Raw genomic sequence first — 19,955 nt, forward strand, 5'->3', positions numbered from 1 at the left:
ACTGTGAATATGTCAGACTAGCAAACTCAGTTCATCCATACCATGCAAAAAAAGAGAATTATTGGTAACACTTGTAGACATCGGTGTGAGTGATCAATCAATGACTGTATTTTTATCATATTGTATGTTTAGTTTTAAAATCATCTTCTGAGCTTAGACGTTATTCTCCACTGAGCAAACTGACTTTCTGATTTTAATTCATTATTTAAAAGGAAAACAGAGGCAGTGAGATTAGTAGCCATTTTATTTTAATAACCCCGGTGAAACTTTTTATGACATGAAAGGAGCAATTTTGCATGACGAGAATATTGAAAACATGTTTTCATTGTACAGGTATGCGCTGCTTGACTTTGATTATTGCTCACATGCAAATCCTTGATATTTCCTTATCAGGAGTTCCATGCCTAAGCAAGTAGGTCTGTGCTCTGGGGTTTGACACTGCGCGGCTGTAGGCCAGTATTCGATCCAGGTTTTCTCCCCAAGTACATAGTGGAACCTGAGAAGAAGAGGGTGAAAACAAAGTCATGTTTCAAGTACAGTACTAACACCATACAAAACCAGCCTTGATGCAAAAAAAGACAATCGACCTAGGTCTCGCGCACACATACACATCCGAAGACTCACGTTTGTGCCTTGTCATCTCTGTGGATATCTTTCGATGAGCCCATGATTAAGTAGGATTTGCCAATGTCCAGTTCTAAAGTATCCCTGCAGTGTGGATAAGTGAGGAATGTACGCAGTTTGCCTTGGGCACCCATATCTTTATTTCCTGTAATGGCAACAGGGGAGAAGAAAGAAAATATGTTTACGGAAGAAGTATCAGAATGAGAGCGTCAATAATCCCCGAAAAATATTGCTGATGTTGGTCCGAAACCACCTATGTCAAAATGTGGTGAATTTCACTTTTTTTTCACAAATCTGTACTATTGTCTGTACACATGGGTCTGTTATTTTTAGAAACTAGTTAACAATTTTGAGTGTCTAAAATGGTTTGCTTTCTTTGATGCAATGTTAATGGCTCAACAAAAATGCTGTTTTTTTTCCCCCCGAAAAAGTGATGGTTTTAGAGATGCGTGGATTTTCGCCCAACACCAGCAAGCTCTAAGAAAGCAAATGTGAATATTTCCTTGGTTACTCGACATCCAATCCCACCTTCTTTGATGACTTGCATCACCGTCGCTGTATAGAGGTCAGTTGACACACTCTCATGAAATTGTTCCAGTTGTATGCGGTACACTGAGGACAGACAAGTTACACATTATCCTCTTATGTATAAGAAGAATGAAATCCATATACTGTACATTCCCTTACCAAAGTCTATCTTGCTGGTCGGGGTACTCTCACAAGACTTGTCTGCGCGCAAATCATTGCTGATTAGACCCTTCTTTTGAAGACTGCAGTTCTCTGGGGTGGGATGGGGGGGTCGATAGAACATTTAAGTGGATGTAATGTTGTGTTAGTGCTGCTGGAACTCAGGGTTTCTTTTTATCCAGTCTAGCAGGATCTTGCAGCTGCTTAGTGACATATAATAAATATCCTGTACATACTGTATATTGGTGGCAATTTAAGGAATACTTGGAGACTACAAATATTTAACAAGTCACTGTTGCTATTTACTGTGACTCATGTGTGGCTCGTGGAGAAGGCTTCAAAATATGTTTCATACAACAACTTTATCAGAATGTAGTATCAAACAGGACTCTATACAGACATGGAGGCTTTTTTCCCGCAGTGTATTTCTCATGGAATTCACTTGATACAGTCTGAGTGAACTGGAAGTTGCCATCTATCTTACCTTCAGCACAGGTACATTCATTTTTTGTGCATAGTTTCAGCAGCTGACCAGCTCGCCTCTCTGGATGGTAGAATTTCACACAATGCCTCTCTGCAAATAGACAAGTAGTTTTTGTTGATCTAACAGAAATGTACAGTATTTATTCTCGGATTATCTGTGAAATATGATGTAAGACACTGGCTTTGTATGGACAAATTACTATTCAATTACTAAACCAAATTTGAGTAGACAAATTAGTTCCACGGCGGCACGGTAGTTGACTGGCTAGCACATCTGCCTCACAGTTCTGAGGACCGGGGTTCAATCCCTGGCCCCGCCTGTGTGGAGTTAGAATTTTCTCCCCGTGCCTGCGTGGGTTTTCTCCGGGCACTCCGGTTTCCTCCCACATCCCAAACATGCATGGTAGGTTAATTGACGAGTCTAAATTGCGAGTAGGTGTGAATGTGAGTGTAAATGGTTCGTTGTTTATATGTGCCCTGCGATTGGCCGGTGACCAGTTCACGGTCTACCCCGCCTCTCGCCCGAAGAGAGCTGGGACAGGCTCCAGCACGCCCACGACCCTAGTGAGGATAAGCGGTATTGAAAATGAATGAATGAAGGAAATGAGTTCCCCTTGAATCTTCTTTATCTTATCAAGACATTTAGGATGATTCTATGCTTCCAACTTTGTGGTCACAGTTTGGGAAAGGTCATGTTCTGTTCCCAGTGCACAAAGCACGGTCCACACAGGCATGCTTGTTTGAGTTAGGTGCGGAAAAACTTGACAGCCGAAACTCAGTCCAATCAAATACATGTGAGATGAACCTTGACCTCACAAATTGTCAAATTCATCTGGATCTCTGGATTAATATAGCCACAAATCCCACTCTCCAAAACCTTGTAGAAAGTTAGAACTCCATATATTTTTTTTCAGTTCCTGTATGTATAAAAATATATATCCTGTATCTCTGCACCAGAGAACCACAGTCTGAGGCAGAAGCGTCTTTGTGACTCACGATTATAATATTCATAGACAGACACAGCAGCTGGTTGTAAAATTCCCACTTTCAGGGTCTGGATGATCCTAAAGCTGATTTCCTCAGGACGCTTATGAGAGACCTGTGGAGGTAATGTGAAACAAAAGTGAGGCAACTCTAGATAGAAGATGATCAAAAGGGAAATAAGCGTGAGAGGCAAGGTGAAGAAGACATGTCTTACTTTGTCCAGGTAGATAATGAGAGAGCCTTTCTCTGACAAGGCTGTATTCATCTCATACTTTGAAATGGTGGGGGCACGTCCTTTGGACAGCTACATAGAAACACACAATCAGCCACTGTCCTAAGCTATATTAACAATGTAAGGTTTGTCTGTGAGGCTCCTACCAAGCCCAGGTCTCTGTCGTCAACACGGAAGCCAGTCAACAAGCCAATGTCCAAGATTGACATGGATGCATCATGCTCCTTGTTCTTATACCTGCTCAGACACCACATTATTTTCAATTCAATCCTACCATAATAAACTGAAACAGAATACGATTTCACTTTTTACATTTTCAGTGGGACTGAGAGGAGGGGACAAGGAGCAAACTGGCAACGTTCCAGTTGCTAGTTTTCGTTTTCTTATTGTACTTACATAACCTCGATTTTGAGCTTGTAGATCTTCTCTTCCTTATCAATTTTTTCTAGAAATATACAGCAGATTCATGTTTTCATGCAAGCAATAAAACAGTCAGGCAGATGAGCACATTATCAAATACTGTATTTAAAAAAAAGAAAAAGTATTACAATTACCTGGAATAAGCTGCACTGACAAGTTAAAGTTCTGACAGTCATTTTCTTTTTCGGAAGGCAGGGCATAATACAGCGACACCATCTGTCAGATTGAAAACAGCAAATGATATCATTGAGCTGATAGTAAAGGGAAGCGCATTCACAATTCTCAAATATATCTTTATTCATACATTGGCCCAATTCTTCCATTCATCCATCCATTTTCTATACCACATGTCCTCAGTGGAGTTGCAGGTGACCTGGAGCCAATCCCAGCTGACTTTGGGCAAGGGGCGGGGTACACCCTGAACTGGTCACCAGTCAATCGCAGTGGCCTAATTCCTCTTAACAATAAATGGAATCATTTTGATTCATATATATATATATATATATATCTATATATATCATCAGCCATTTTCTATCCACTGGAGGATGTTGGCCTCTTCTTCCCGTTTCCAACTACACTGTACTACGGCAGTTTGCAATTTGTTGCCAGTGTATTCTGGTGTGTTTAATAATTTCATCTATCCATTTACTTTTAGGTCTTCGCCGTGACCGCTTTGTGTCCAGTGGTATCCAGTTGATAGTTTCTGTGGTCCACCTTTTGTCAGCTCTTCGGGCAACGTGGCCAGCCCATTTCCATTTAAGGATTTTCTTTTTTTTTTGAATAATGTCGGTAACTCGCGTCTGCTGTCTTATCCAACTGCATCTTTTCAACACGGAGCCTTTGTATAACATATGTATAGCCTTTTTATAACATATATATATATAGCCGGAGCCTTTGTATAACATTCATTCATCTACCGTTCCGCTTATCCTCACTAGGGTCGCGGGCGTGCTGGAGCCCATCCCAGAAATCTTCGGGCGAGAGACGGGGTACACACTGAACTGGTCGCCAGCCAATCGCAGGGCACATTGAAACAAACAACCATTCGCACTCACATTCATACCTACGGGCAATTTAGAATATTGAATTACCCTACCTTTGTATAACATATATATATATATGTGTGTGTGTGTGTGTTATACAACGGCACCTTGTAACCCAAAGGAACATGGAACGTCAAATGTTGAAAATAAGCATATATATATATATATATATATATATATATATATATATATATGTTTCGACAATTATTCATATCTCTTAGATAAAACTCACTTTAAAAAAACAAAACAAAAATGGTCAGGGCACGAGTAATTTTGGACCTACTGTATAACTGTATTTAGGTAGTTAACAACAGCTGACCAGAGCACGAGTAATTGACTTACTGTAAATGTTGCCTCTCCACTACCTTCAGCTATGACTTTCACATCCTGGTTAATACTCTTCATCTGTGAGTTAAAATGCAAACAAAGGCTCATACATTAACAAAAAGGGACAGTAGCAAGAATAGTCAATGAATGGGATATTAGGCACTCTCACTTCAGATGTTCTTGTGGCATGGTGGTTTTGCCTGTTGAAGCTATATTTGATAGGTCTTGCTCTGCCCGGCACATCAATGTCCACTTTCAGATCATAATCTGGCTCTTTGGCATTAGTCCAGTATTCTGATATAGCTTGATATACCATGATTGTAGCCTAGACAGAAAGAAAATTAAGCTTATCCCCGATGACATGAATATTTGACAGAAAAATCTTCTCTCACCTGAGTTGATCCGAAGCCTCCGCCCACCTTCCTCTGTTTGTTGAACCATCGCACCACAGGTCTGGCTTCCTCAAAGGCCTTTACAAACAGATTAAATGAAAAAGTTTGAACTGGATGCATATGTATAAACTATCAACTACTGTCAAAAGTGGTTGTCAATCCATGATAGTACAGCACAATGTGCTAAACATTTGCTCAATCTGGAAGTGTAAAGTTTTACATTGATTTTGATGTATCCGTGATGACAGGGTCAATCTCGAACAGTTTGCTTCAGGAAAATGTCCCGATTTTTTTTTTTGTAGCCCGTATTAATCAAATTCACTTACCCCAACCTTGACCAAAGCCAGAAGAGCATAGGATGTCGCCTCCAGTGTATAAATATGTCCCTTAGGCACATGCCAGTGGCTAAACTCTACAAAGGAGATATGCAATTTATTAAGTACTTTATGTTCAATGAATATAATATTTTATAATATCTAATTATATAAAATACAATAAAACAAATTCATTACAATAATTAACCATTGTTTTCATTATAGTTTATCCACTTTTTTTCTGAAGTGTGTTGTTGTTGTCCTGTATTTTTTAAATGTGTTTTATTTTTTTGTCTTTGGTAAACATACTATATTATTTACTTGTGAATATAGGATACCAAAGAGTAAAATGAATGGTGTTTTAGAATTCACCTGGGGAAGCAAACTTGAAGAGGATCTCCTTGTTTAGCTTATTCTTATTAGCTAAAGCATATGATGTTATGGCCACAGCATAAGGGTTGACAAGGCTGGGCAGACGCTTTTCCAGGTAAGCGATAGCTTTGGCTTCGCTGTCTTCCAAACTCTGGAGAGAAGGAGAGGAGATTGTAAGAAGGGGGAGCATGGTGGTACCAATATTGGAGTTAAGAGTAAGACTAGAAAAACATAATACAAAAAGGTGTCTGAGTGAATTATAGGTGAGTCTGTGCAGAACCTGTCGTGTGCTCTAACCGAGTGACAGATAAGACCGACAAGATAGATAAGATAAGACAGATAAGACCGACTGTGGTGGAATGTTTGGTGGTGGTGGTGGGAGAGGCTTGTAGGTGCAGAATGGCAGACACGGTTCTGTCAGACTACCCCAGGGCAGTTGTGGCCACCAGGGTGTGACTGAGGAGTGAATGAATAATGTGGAAAATTGTTAAGTGTCTTTGAGTGTTTAGAAACACACTAAATATGTGGAATGCATTATTATTATTATTATTATTATAAGGCATGGAGATTTGTTTAATATAGTATTTAATACAAAGTATATTTTTACATTTCATAAAGATGTAAAAACCCTTTTGTTTATCACTGACACAAAGATGAATTCATTCATCCTTATTCAGCAGACCTACTTACAGTATACGTGATCATAATGCAGTTGTTTGCTTTCTGGTCATTACCAATAGTTGAATGATTTGAAATAGTACCATTAGCTAGAATTATTGAGCCTGCTGTGTGTCTATGCAGTGGATGAAACATTTCTGAATGATGGTTGAATATCAGTTTCATTGAGCTTGGCACAGCAATGCACAATATACTGTAGTTTTAGCTAGGTACAGTATGTGCTGTATCGCAAATAACAGGAACACTAAAAATGACACTGCTAAGGGATAGAGACTTGCACATGAAGATGCACCATCAATTACATCTCCAGTTTCCCTACATGTGGTCCATAAAGTAGATGGGGATAAAAAAAAAAAAAAAAAAAAGGGTGACCTGATCAATAATACTGATGCAGCTTTTTTATGTCCCTCACTGTTTTAGACTCCGTTTCTGAGGCCAGTCAGTAAAAGATGTTTGAAAGTAAATGGGGGTGTACTCACATTAACAGTGGCCGAGCAAAGTGCCCTTGACTCCTGCATTGCAATGAGATTGAAGGCCGTCATGGAGGCATCTGAGTCTCCACCACGCACGTCACCCTACACGCACATGCGTGCACACACACACACACACGAAACATAGATAAAGCAACGTCATAATCAGAATCATTAGCAAAATGCTCAATATATATAAAAATAAGCTAAAAATAAAAATTAAAAAAGTGATTGCCCTTACAATCATCTCGCCGTGCGCCACCCTGCCTACTTCTCTAAACATGCCGTCGGGTTGCTGTGCACGGAGAATAAGAAACTTGACAGCATCACAGATCACATCTTTTTGCACTGCCACCAGCTGGTTGGACATGGCGAACACTTTGGCAACGTAGGCTGTCAGCCTGAAAGAGGCGACGGCACATCAATTTAGTTTTATGCATTTGCACAAATAAAAGCCATCCATCCCTTCTCTGAGCAGCTTATCCTCACTAGGGTCAAAAACAAGTAAAGGTACATAGTTTTTTTATTTGTTTGTTTGACTCACCAGCTGCTGCTGCCGTGATTGGTCCACACAGAAAAAGAACCATCTTTCTTCCGGTAAGCAAGCTGATTTTTGTAGCCTGTGCACAAAACAGACTTTCTAACCACCTTGACATCCAGTTATCTTTCATCTTCTGCAGTTTGACAAATCCTCAGTGTATAGTGTTATTTTATTTTTTATTTTTTTATTTTAAGTTTACAGTAATGCTTGCTCCTTAAACAATGTAATGCGGGCCTACCAGTCTTTATGTGTTGCAGGGCTTCATTACGTTTCTGAAAGCCCACAGATTCCCACTGGTTGGTTTTGTCCAAATATATGGTTGCAATTACAGGCAGGGTCATGTGGATCATGTTCTGCTCTCCGCAACCTCCGGGCTGATAGATCAGACTACCCATAGATGTGCCAGCAATGGCATTCTCCACCAGTACACTCACTTGTTCTCTACCTGTATGCACACAGATCCACACAGTGAAGATAATAATAAAAATTAAAAAAAACATCAGCACATACCATGTTGTACAACTCCATATTTGCTTCAGTTGCCAGCACATGTTTTTGTCCATATATAAAAGTATAGATGGCTAGATATAACCATAATATCTCACCTATCACAGAGATCTGTGTGACAGATTCTGTGCCTGGCACCACATCTTTTTGGGGAATTTGACTGTTGATAATGACCTCTTGTTTACCATCTACAATGTACACACACAAATTGGAGGATTAAGTGCAAAATGACTAAAACATTACACATTTACAAGGTTATTGCCACAGAGTATACACTGTCAGAAAAAAAGGTGCTAAATATTTACCTTTGAAAGTCCAATAGCTCGTGAATGGGGCAGCACCCGCAAGGGTACACCTATTGTACACCTTAAACAGGGTGCATATTGGGTCCCTTACAATCCGTCCCCATAGGGTACAAATATGTACCCTTAGGGTACAATATGAACAAGGTACATATTGGGACCCTTAGCGTCCATATAGTAAGGGTCCCGATATGTACCCTGTTTAAGGGGTACAATAGGGGTATCCTTGAGGGTACTACCTCAGTGTCAAGACATTGGACCCTCAAATGTACAAATTCGGCTCCTTTTTTCTGACAGTGTAGTTGAATGTGGAAACTCACTTATTCCCTTTTTAGCAGGGTCAAGGTTTATTATCTGAGGAGACTTAATCAGGACGCCTTCAGGCTAGAAAAGCAAAAGCAGACAAAGAAATGCTTAAAACAAAAAATATATATACATTTTAAACTTACAGTATATTTTTGTGTTCTAATATGTTTAGATTAGTGAGAAAAATGTCTTTCCTCCCGTATATCTTCTTCCCATTGTTGATTTTCATTAAAGAAAAGTGTGTTAAAATTTACAAGACATATTGCTTTTAACTTTACAGGAACTCTAAAGTGCCTGATAAGAAAACCCTTTCTTTTTTCACAAGTATCTTGAAGCACCAAATAATAGTGAAATTATTTGACTGAACATTTCAGTAGCCACTCTTAAAAATGTTCTTTTACCACCACATTCAGCTCCTTCAATATTCCATCAGCGAGATGTGAACCTCTCACAGCTGCTTTGACCTCGATACCAAACTTTCCTTTCTCCATGGGAATGATGATATAGGGTACAGCTAGTGTAGTTTGGGCCCCCATGTCAACCTCCTGGCTGTACTTTGAGCGCTTGGAGGCTGCACTGCACACATGCGCCGTCTCAAAGAGATCCACACGCACCTTGAGCACAAAGATGGTGAAGGGGTTTGAGAGATGGACTCGCTATAGTGTGGAAAACATTGCACCCGAGAACTGAATATATATAATTTAGTATATGGGTTCATCTTCTAAAACAGCAGAGTAAACACACACACACACACACACACACACACACACACACACAAAGACTTACTGTGATTTCATCAGGGCTGTAGTTGTGGAGAATTGCCTTGATTTCAATCTGCTCTCCACGCACAGCCGAATAAGGAAGTTTGAGATCAATGAAGAAATCCTTCCTTACGATCACCTCTAAAGGTTCACTAACACAGATTCCTTCAAGATAGCAAACATTTAAAAAAAAAAAAGTTCAATGGGAAGGAGCATTCAGAGCCAGCAGGACATTTTGTAACCGACGTTTAGCTTTAAGGCGAGACTGAAGTGAGTGGCTCCTCACCATGTGTTTTGGATAGGCTAATGCCAAGGAACTGCCATGTTGTTATGGAGTCTTGCATGGGAACGTAATTCAAATGTGATGTGGTGTCACTGAAACAAAGAAAACATTGGATCATTTTGCACAGGGAGGAAGATGCATTTTTATGTGTAGAATTGTCCTGCATCGTAATGAGAGACTGCTTTTAGTATATATATATATTACATTTTGACAAATATTTATATCTCTTAGCTTCTGGGGTAATTTGAATGTAAATAGTAACGTATTTCAGTCTTTTGCCACTTTGTGTCATTTCCAGCCAGAAGATACCTACCCATTCACCACCTAAAAACTCACTTTAACAAAACAAAACTAAAATGGTCAGGGTACGAGTAATTTTGGACCAACTGTATAATATATAGGGGTTAGCGTTATACAATGCTAAATGTACACACAGCTCCTATATTGTGTTTGAATCGCTGTGCCTGTGTATCGACCTATAGTACCGAGCACAGTAAGTGGTAAGTGTGTACTCACACAGTATAGACCAGTTTCCTTACCAGTTAGGCATTTGTCGAGGGCAAGCAGGCAATTTGAAATCCGACCAAAGCCAGCTTTCAGGGAAATTGGTGCGGGTAACAATTTCAATATTATCCATGTAAATGTGATCATTCTTCTCACCTTAAAAAGAGATTCAAAAAGAGTCACGAGAGACAATGACTTCAGTCAGCTACGGTTAGCATCACATGTGTCCATCTCTTACTCCGAGCTATTTGAAGGGTGTCTTGCTTCATATCAGCTTTCTGGCCTTCCAGCTCCTTGCAGCAATACAGGAAGGCCTCGACACACGCCGCTCCATCAGTAATGTACTCGCTCCGTATTTCACAAGTGTATGAGAGAGGAGTTTCTCCCATGCCATCCAAACAACAATCCTTCTGTTGCCCTTCATATTTACTAGCTGAAAACAAAGGAAATGTACACATGATGACGATGATATGATGAATAATACAGAGGCCACAGTCAATATCACATGATGTTTAATGACAATGTTTTTTCAATTGTTTGGCATACAATGACTAGAACTGAGTGTAGAGATATCCATACCTAAGGTTGTAGTAACCTGTAACAGAGTTGTAGCTCGTTTCCTCCTGCTGGGTGATGGACATTTCAGCTCTAGAAATGTAGCACAGTTTAAGTCATGAAAATGACGTAGATACAGATGAGCTCTATAAATAAATTGTTGTGCATCTACAATCAATCAATTAACTGGGAGACAATATTCAACATTTGTCAAAAAAAAAAAAAAAAAAAATCCAAATGTCAATGAGACAAGTTTAACTCGAGACAGTCCCCTCAAGAGTCAAGGGCATCCTGAAAAAGTTTTGTTGGTTTGTTTTACCAGTTTCTGCCTTGCAGCTAGTAGGTCACTTTTTTCAATTTCTTGAGTGTTGTGAGACTTAATTTGGCTGTTTCTGACTATAGGCCTGACATGGGAGTGGATGTTAACTCCCCCTCCCTCCCACTCCCACAGAGATTGCTCCCATTCCCTCCCAATCCTGAGTATTTCACGAAAAAAGCCGTATTAGTTGAGCAATGTTTAGCTCTATGCTGAGGGGAAATGTCCAAATACGATTAGAGTAAAAGTAAAATGAATGTAACTGCAGCATGGTGGACGACTGGTTAGCACATCTGCCTCACAGTTCTGAGGACCCGGGTTCAAATGCGGCCTCGCTTGTGGGGAGTTCGCATGTTCTCCCTGTGCCTGCGTGGGCTTTCTCCGGGTACTCCATTTTCCACATCCGAAAAACATGCATGGTAGGTTAATTGAAGACTCTAAATTGCCGTAGGGGTGAATGTGAGTGCAAATGGTTGTTTACATGTGCCCTGCGATTGGCTGGCGACCAGTTCAGGTTGTACCCTGCCTCTAGCCCCAAAGATAGCTGGGGTAGCCTCCAGCATGCCCGCGACCCTAGTGAAGGTAAACGGTACGAAAAATGGATGGATGGATGGATGGTTTCACTCCCATCATAGTTCCCGCTCCCGATGACTTTCACTCCCGCTCCTACCCAATCTCGTGATTGATGGTGAAATTCACTCCCATCCTGCGGGAATCCCACGGGACCCACGGGACCTGGTGTGAATCACGAAAAATGTAAGGCTCCATTTCTGACTACAGCTCAATGTTGCACTATAAATAAATGAAACTGAATTTTATTCTGTAAAATGTTGGAATTGGCGTCAATCGGCGTAGCTGTACACAAAAAAAGAGCGGTGGGGGATGGGTGTTTAGATGTCCCATCCACTGAAAATGCTTGCCTTATCATAAAAAGAGCATAACGCATAGCCGCTGCCCTGGAATGTATAAGAAATGTAGCACAAGTCACTGCGGCTACACTCACAGACAAGAGCATTAGGTAGCTCTAGCCTGCACTGCAGGGCGAGAGGTGGGATACACCCGGAACTGGTTGCCAGCTAATTGCAGGGCACACATGGACAAATAACCATTCGCGCTCACATTCACATCTACGGACAATTTCAAAGTCTTCAATTACCACAGGTGAGGCCGGCCGGGTTTGAACCCGGCTGCCCAGTACTGTGAGGCACATGTGCTAACCAGTCGGTCACTGTGCCACCCCTGCACTATCTAATGAGATAAAATATAAGAGCTGTTAAAAGAAATAAAATCTGTCACCTTGTCTGTAAGGAGTTCCTTGTGCTGCGTTGGTCTCAAACACCAGTCCTGCATCGTAGAATACACTCATTGCATCCTTGCCTCCACCCGGTGTGCAGCCTGTGTCGTCCTTCTCCACAGTTTCCCATACCTTTTAACCAATGACCAATAACATTAAATACAGCCTTAAAATTTCCCAACAAATCACCTACTAAAATCTGAAGCTTGACCATTTTCTACTTTGTACAGTATTTGTGTGATTGTTGTGCCAAGCATTATTTCCCTAAAAAATACTCAAATTTCAGTTACTTGTATAAAGGTATTTCTCATCTGGCATCAATGATCCTATCGTGCACAAAACAAAGAAGTAAAAAATGGTTGCCTTTTTCTGGGTCAGACGATACTTCTTGTTCAGAACAAAAACACCTTTGTCAACTGCCACCAGGCCCACAGTGGCTTCTGGGTCTCCAGTGACCTTTAGTCCAAACATCTTGCGAGGCTCAAAGGATGGTGCTGGTATTGTTGATTCCAGTTTCAGCTAAATATATGAGGGAAATAAATGAGATACACAGAGCTTTGTTTTTGTCTCATCAAATCATTGAATCACTCATTTATACTCCAATTGCAACTTCATGAGTTTGGATGACCTCTTTAATAGCTTTACTCTCATTTTACCGTGCCCATGCAGGAGTCCTTGACGTCCACCCAAATAGAGTCTGACACCACGTCGTCGTTATTTGGCCGGTAATAAGCTACGATACGGAACGATGGCAGCATATCTTTGGTGATGGGAATGATGAGGGAGATCAAAACTTGGCCTATTGTCCTGTGACGGCCATATTTCACCAGTTGTCCTCTGGCAACGACCTGAAGAGACAAATGTCAATGTTCATCTTTAAAAATAACTATCAAACACAGACACAGCCTGGTATATAAAAACTCATACCAAGTATGTGATGTCAGTATCTTGAGCTGGTGGCATGTTTAGATTAAGGTTGATTTTCAGGTTATCGCCCAAATCCAGCTCAGCTGTGTCCACCCCTGCAAAAGGCACACTTTTAAGATGACATACTGAAATAGCTTCTGCAATGTAGTACTTGGGAGGATGATAGCGTCCTATTACCTATGTGGATGTAATTTTTGCTTTTGGTATTATATGGGAGGGCTTGCATTGTAGCAGTTGCTTGCCTTTCTTTGGGAATTTTAGGATCTTTGGTCCATGCCTGTAGTTGAACAACAGAGTAAAACAAACAAAACAAACTACATGAGATTTAAAACACATGGCATGAGGCCATTAAGAACAGATGACATGCACTGTTTTTCCAAGTTCTCTGTTACCTTCACCTGCACCCGGGGAGAGACTTACATTGATCACCAAGCTTGGGTCCTTTGCAACTGTATTGACAGTGAGTTTGGCAATGCCGTTGTCTGAGGTGAAGCCGTGCACATCACCTGGGTTCACCACCACAGGCACACCTCGTGCTGGAGTTTCATCAGGATTTATAACCTCAAGCTGCCACAGAAAACACAAACAACTGCTTTGTCAACAAACATGCAACTATTTTTCATTCTATATTATCATCATAGGCCAAATTGTATATCTTTGCTATCGGAAGAAAAACAATATTTCGCATAAATTTTAAAAAGTTGAACTATATAAGCCTATTACATGACCATTTAACATGACAGCAGGTCACAATATCAGTCACAACCTCAAAATGTAATGAAAACCAATATGAGTGGCACTGCATCATGATTACAACTGCTTGTAATACTGTATTTTTCTGTAATACACAACTGAGTTTAATTTTCTTATTCAAGTCAGATTTTTTAAAATATGGCTCTTGTACTGGATCTAATTGAATTACTGTATGAATGAATGTATTTTGGGTGCTGTAATCTATTGAAAGCTATATTGGCACTGTAATTGCTGTGTTGTCAATAGTTGTAATGAATAAATACCAAGGTGTATTCTTAGTTTTGTTACGTATAGTTTACTTTTCGAGCAGCTGCAAAAATGTCCGATTTAGTATTAAACTTAACATTGTTTGATAGTTTAAGTGTACAGTCACTTCACACAGTGCCAAACAGAAGCACTGATGCTAGGTAACACAACATGAGCGGTTTCCAGGATAGTTCACCACTGTTATAGAGTAGCAATACTGTTGTAGGTTGGAGATAGGGAGGTGTGCCATGACAATGACAATATTCTATTTTTTTAGAAAGCAACACACTTATTCTGAATTCTCTTACATATTGTTGTTTCATGGTAAGTGTATATGCACATTACCGTAACATCAAAGGACATTCCTGGTTTGAAATATTTGGGCGTCTTCATGAATTGGATGGTGTATGGAGAAGTGACAATCTGGATACCTCTCAACTCCGCCTCTACCATTTCACTCCCTGTAAATGCAAAATACACACACAATATACTTTTACATCTCAATATTTTTAACAAATTGCTCTTGATTGCGGTTGAATTGGTGTGATTCTCGCATGACAAAATCATTCAGAACACATTCTTACCACTCAGCGTCATTACGCTGACAGACACAAATATGTGACTTCCCACCAAATCATCAATGTTTGGGACGGTTTGTGTGATCTGCGCTCTCTTGAGTGTGACCATTCCTTTGCCTGTCTCGATCTAAAAGTCCCAAAAAAAACATGAAACATGAAAAAAAAGCTGAACATTGGTCAACTACTGTTATCGTGCAGTGGTGCTGTTGACTGAGTTTCGATGATTTGCACAAGGTTAGTGAGCACATCAGTACCTTGGCATGACTTAAACTGTGTTTGCATTTGTTGTTCTACTGTGTTCACGTGGACATATTTGTATTCCTCAACCTGTAAGCTGTAGCTATTTTGTCTTGTTTCATATATTATGTACGTTTTATGTGAAGAAGTTTAGCTGGGTCTCAGGCTCCATCCACTATTCTGTTTTATTGCTCGTGCTTTGCCTTCTGTTACAAAATACTTCATGTTTAATTTTTAAAGCAATTGTTGCAAAAAGGTACACTTAAGATGAATAAAGTATATCTGTGAAAAAGTCATTATCCTTCGTATTTTCTGGCAGATAATTATTATACGTAGAAAATAATGTTTTAAATAAACAGTTGATGAATTGATTTTCTCTATGGAAGAAAATGAATCGGAATGCTATCTACGTACATTATGGTGTATCGTCTTCCAGATGCCGTATTAGTGAAATGGGATGCAGTAAAAGTTACTTTTACTGTAGTATGTACTTACAGGCACTCGCTGAAGAGATTCAGGAAAGCTGCTCTTCTTACCATCCTTTAGAAACCCAAACACCACAAAAGCCGTCCCTTCTACCTCTTTACCAAATAGATACCTAAATCACATAGGAAGAAAGTGAAGTCCACACTGACGATCAAGGAATGTATAACACACTCTCTTTTTTTGCACCAAATCATATCCATTCTTTGAATCCTTCAAACGGCACGTTCACATACGTGGCTCTGATGTCGACAGTGAACTCTTGACTATCCTTATAGAAGAAGGGGACCAAAGGGATCACTCTGACTTCAAAACTGGGGAGCACTGAAAGTCATGAAAATAACTCATTATTCCAAATTAGACAAAAAGTACAGCGACACACTTTTCTGTGAAATAATTCACAATGGAGTGGGTCCTCACCATACTCTTTGACCTCAAACTGTGCATAGTAGCTCTGCTGCGGGTGACTTTGGAACTTGGCGACAACTTTCCACAGTCCAGGACTACACACACAAATTCAAACAAGCTTTTCAAAATGTCTGGAAGAGCATGAATTTATGAATACGATCTCTGTCATACACTTTAATTTCATATTTGCATGTGAAAAAAACTGTGAGGAGAGTTGTTTTTTTTGTAATAGGATTAGCCATGCATTTATAAATAAGGACAAAAATATATGACATTCCTCATTTTTTTGTATTCAATAAAACAAAACAAAAATAGAATTAAAAAAATTCACCTCACAATCTCAGCAAGTTTAAAGCTTCCAGAGTAGATCCCTGACTTCAGAAAGACTGACTCAAGAGGTAAAATGATGTCTTCGGGTGTCTAAGGATAAAGAACATTGAACAAACGTTATCATCAGCCTCACGAGTTTCCTATTAATCATGTATTTGAGCCACTCCAAAATAGGTTATTCGTGAAGCGTGAGATTGATTGACTGTACGCAGAGATGCCACAACAGGGCAGGTAACCCAGGCATTTCCCTCGGGCCCCCTTGCTGAAGGAGGCCACCAGAGATGGCTGGCATTGGCCCATCTCAATGACAAAGCAATGGCACTGCTTTAGGCAATGCAACAAAAGCGTGTCACTGTTGGGAATCTCTGGCATAGGGGCCCTGACTAGCTGCTGCTGGTTGAAGGCCAGTAGGTGGAATCGAGAGACTGCAGCTATTGGTCCAATACAACAATACAACTAGAACCACACGCTGCAATGACACGTTGGAATTCGTAAATCTCTGCAATGACCCCCGTATCTGGCTTGTTGAAATAAAACAGAGTGAATTTAAACAAAGATCAGTTAACTTATCGTGCAGAACATGCAAAAAAAAAAAGAAAAGAAAGAGGACCATGTTAGTGCTAAGTGTGAATGTGTATCTGTTACTTGAGAAAAGTAGTGATGCCACTTTGTCCCAATCCCACTATGCATCATAAAATTGTACTGCACATTATCAGCTCACATTGGTTCAATCAGCAGACCAGCTCATAAACTAGTTGATACATAATATATATGATATATATCTAAATTTTTCAAATGATACCAACCTCAAATCTTCTATCAGCTTGCTCTATCCAAATGCATACTAATGTGTTTGGAATAGAAAAACATTATATATCTTGTTATGTTAACATGAAGCACTGAAGTTGTTACTGCAAATGGCTGTTCATTTGATTTAATACAGATCTCAAATGTGGAGTGTTTGTGACAGAGGCGCACACACTTGCATGAACATAAAGCAAACTAACCAATTATACTATGCTGTTTTATTTTTTCACTTTCAGTGTTGGTAGTTCACTTATTTGTTATTTTATACATCAATTGTTTAATTTCAAATATCTTTACTTTTTCATTGTCCAGGTTTTTTTCTTTTTTTGTTTTGGGGAGAGCCTCCACGATCTGTCATGCCTGGGACCCCCAGAGGTCAAGATAACGCCCTGACGGTATAAGTGTGAAAATGTGAATTCTGTGTGTAATTGCCGAACAGTCCAGCAACCATTCCGGGTGTGGTCTGCCTTTCACACTCAATCAGATAAGGTACACTGCACCTACCGGGTGACCCTGAACAGGATAAACAGTGTGGAGAATGGATGGATCGAGCCACTCCGTTATCCTCTATCCATTCCATTTCACGTCACTCACTAGCTACCAACAGCCCCGCTGCATTATCATTTTTCAAAATATGTGATTGTGTCTTCCATTGGTACGTTACAACTGTAGAGGGAGGCTGTTCTGCTGCTGTGAACATTTGAGATAAAGATGCTAACCATCATGTCAATGATTATGGCGGCGGCATCAGCTTGGTTTTGGTGATCTCTCTCGACAGGTTCCATGCTAGGTGTCACTCCAAACATCCTGTAGTTCACTGAAAGAGACCCAGACAGTGATTAGTCACTATGAATCGTCTGTTTTGAGCCATATGGCTGTTAATGACTTGACGCCCCAACGAAGAGCTTTGCGCACCCATGCTGTCAGGGGTGTAGAGATTCTTGTCGGTCTGGATGAAGATGTATCCAGACTGGAAGGTCACTAGCACAACCTTGTCCAGCAATCGGTCAGGGAATTGAGCTTGCAGGTACACATACTGCTTCATGGTGGGGTCTGTACTGAAGTCTGTTGGCGGTATCTAATGTGTGAGGAGCACAATGTAGCAAAGATAAGATATGCTGTAGTAAGGCACTCGGAGACATCAAAAATACACCCGTAGTATCTTTATTTTACCGTAATTTGTCCAAAGCCCTGGAAGTGGTTAGCACTATTAAGGATCACTGATGCAAACCCAAGCCTTTTGGTTTTGGTTGGATGGTTCATCACGCTGATGTCCACCTTCATGTCACCCCCAGTGCAGTCTTGACACTCCACAAAAATGTTTTCTGCTGCTCCTACTCGCAACAGGTTAGGGGCAGACATCAATTTCCTGCAAGACATTAGAGGGAGAATCATTCGTTGCTAAGGATATGTAGACCTACACTCTTGGTCACAACATAGTAGTAGCAGTAGCAAAGCAGTCTCCAAAATTCAGCTTTCACAAAGATAATTCTCAAATCACACTAAATATTAGAAAGAACATGTTAATATTGTTTTTCATTCAATACAATAATACTTTGTGATGTGTTTTCTAAGGACAGGTTTACTGAATTTGCTGATCTGTTTTATTCCTTTCACTCTGCAGAAGAATTTTATTAATAAACATTGACAAATGCGTGTTTCTTCCCCCTGTTTTTGTTCCCTTTCTTATCATATTGATCATCTCATGACCCTGTTCTGAACACTCCATCATGTTCCATCTAAGGAGAACCTCACTCGAACCCGCTCCCACATGGACTCTGCAAACAATGAGTCAACTATTGATTGGAAGGACTAAAATCCAACATTTGCTAAGTACAACATGTTTACCGTGTTTGATGCAATGAAACAAATAAAGAATGACTGTCTGGCCACATTTGACCAAATTACCTTGACTTGTGGAACTGCAAACTAGTGGTCTGCTAATCATTATGCGAGTGGGCTAAGCCAAAGGTTACAGTTCTTAAACGTCATTAATCAATTACAAATACCTAATAGTCATGAAGGTAGGTAACTAGGTAGGTCATTTGGTAGATAGATTAGATAGATCGATAGATAGATAGATAGATAGATAGATAGATAGATAGATAGATAGATAGATAGATAGATAGATAGATAGATAGATAGATAGATAGATAGATAGATAGATAGATTTTGACATTGAGAAAAACAGTCACTGAGCAAAAAAAGGTTGCTGGTAATGCTGGTACAATTTTTATTTTTTGACAATTGTGCAAAAAGATGCAGAGTTCTCTAGCAGTGAGAGCAGTTTGAATGACAAATAGAGCAATAGTCCGGTGCAATGACCGTTGTGCAAAGGGTGCAGAGACTTCAAGAAATGTATGCAGTTTAAAGTGACTCGTAGTGCGATAATCTGGGATCGAGGTAAAATCGTACAAGCAGATCACAGTTAGTGTTAGAAGGTGAGTGACAAGTCTACTTACAATGGAGTACCATCAGCCACAGAAGACAAGTAGGCAATGGCCAGGGAGGCCAGCAGCCACAGAGGAGTTGCACCCATGGTCTCCTCGATCTTGAGCTGCTGTCAATGTAGAGTCCAGCAATGCAAAGCTCCCCTTTTATACTCCTCTCATCCAATCTCCTCCCAAAGGGTCCACATAAGTAACGCAACATCATTTCCCAGCAGCAGTTGACACACTGCGGCGATTGGCAAATGTCTACAAAAGATAAGCATTTAATCATCAATCATCGTTTGCCTGAGTTTCGTTTTCTTGAAAAGAATAAATGAATGCACAAACGTCTATAACAATAC

At 40.1% G+C, this 19,955-nt stretch overlaps 1 protein-coding gene across 2 annotated transcripts; it reads right to left on the minus strand.

The window, feature by feature from the left end:
* Positions 1 to 247: 247 nt before the first annotated feature.
* Positions 248 to 19,781, minus strand: LOC133403636 (complement C3-like). Of its 2 annotated transcripts, XM_061678681.1 has the most exons (43): positions 19,627 to 19,779; positions 18,338 to 18,533; positions 18,080 to 18,242; positions 17,884 to 17,981; positions 16,359 to 16,447; positions 16,040 to 16,122; positions 15,856 to 15,943; positions 15,632 to 15,734; positions 14,906 to 15,026; positions 14,667 to 14,782; positions 13,743 to 13,889; positions 13,500 to 13,599; positions 13,323 to 13,417; positions 13,052 to 13,243; positions 12,759 to 12,914; positions 12,398 to 12,527; positions 10,810 to 10,878; positions 10,469 to 10,663; positions 10,266 to 10,386; positions 9,730 to 9,818; positions 9,469 to 9,608; positions 9,084 to 9,296; positions 8,697 to 8,760; positions 8,173 to 8,262; positions 7,806 to 8,012; positions 7,571 to 7,646; positions 7,268 to 7,427; positions 7,036 to 7,131; positions 5,879 to 6,029; positions 5,519 to 5,604; positions 5,193 to 5,270; positions 4,970 to 5,125; positions 4,816 to 4,878; positions 3,565 to 3,646; positions 3,407 to 3,455; positions 3,157 to 3,247; positions 2,993 to 3,082; positions 2,791 to 2,893; positions 1,796 to 1,885; positions 1,312 to 1,404; positions 1,153 to 1,236; positions 625 to 769; positions 248 to 496 (listed from the first exon to the last, which is right to left on the minus strand). In XM_061678681.1, the coding sequence occupies exons 1-43, from the start codon at positions 19,701 to 19,703 to the stop codon at positions 355 to 357; spliced, it is 4,977 nt and encodes a 1,658-aa protein (XP_061534665.1). In that variant the 5' UTR covers positions 19,704 to 19,779; the 3' UTR covers positions 248 to 354. The 2 variants fall into 2 exon arrangements, with proteins under 2 accessions (XP_061534665.1, XP_061534664.1); XM_061678680.1 differs by having other exon boundaries at positions 2,791 to 3,082; positions 19,627 to 19,781.
* Positions 19,782 to 19,955: the final 174 nt, after the last annotated feature.

The sequence above is a fragment of the Phycodurus eques genome, chromosome 6, assembly GCF_024500275.1.
Source record: "Phycodurus eques isolate BA_2022a chromosome 6, UOR_Pequ_1.1, whole genome shotgun sequence".
NCBI lineage: Eukaryota > Metazoa > Chordata > Actinopteri > Syngnathiformes > Syngnathidae > Phycodurus > Phycodurus eques.

What these genes read in the sequence shown, in the direction of transcription:
- LOC133403636 (XM_061678680.1), bottom strand. Translation starts at nt 19,703, where the DNA reads ATGGGTGCAACTCCTCTGTGGCTGCTGGCCTCCCTGGCCATTGCCTAC. An exon ending in AGGGCTTTGGACAAATTACG is followed by an intron (nt 18,243 to 18,337) that starts GTAAAATAAAGA and finishes CTCACACATTAG; the next exon opens with ATACCGCCAACAGACTTCAG. An exon ending in AGGACTCCTGCATGGGCACG is followed by an intron (nt 12,915 to 13,051) that starts GTAAAATGAGAG and finishes TCATATATTTAG; the next exon opens with CTGAAACTGGAATCAACAAT.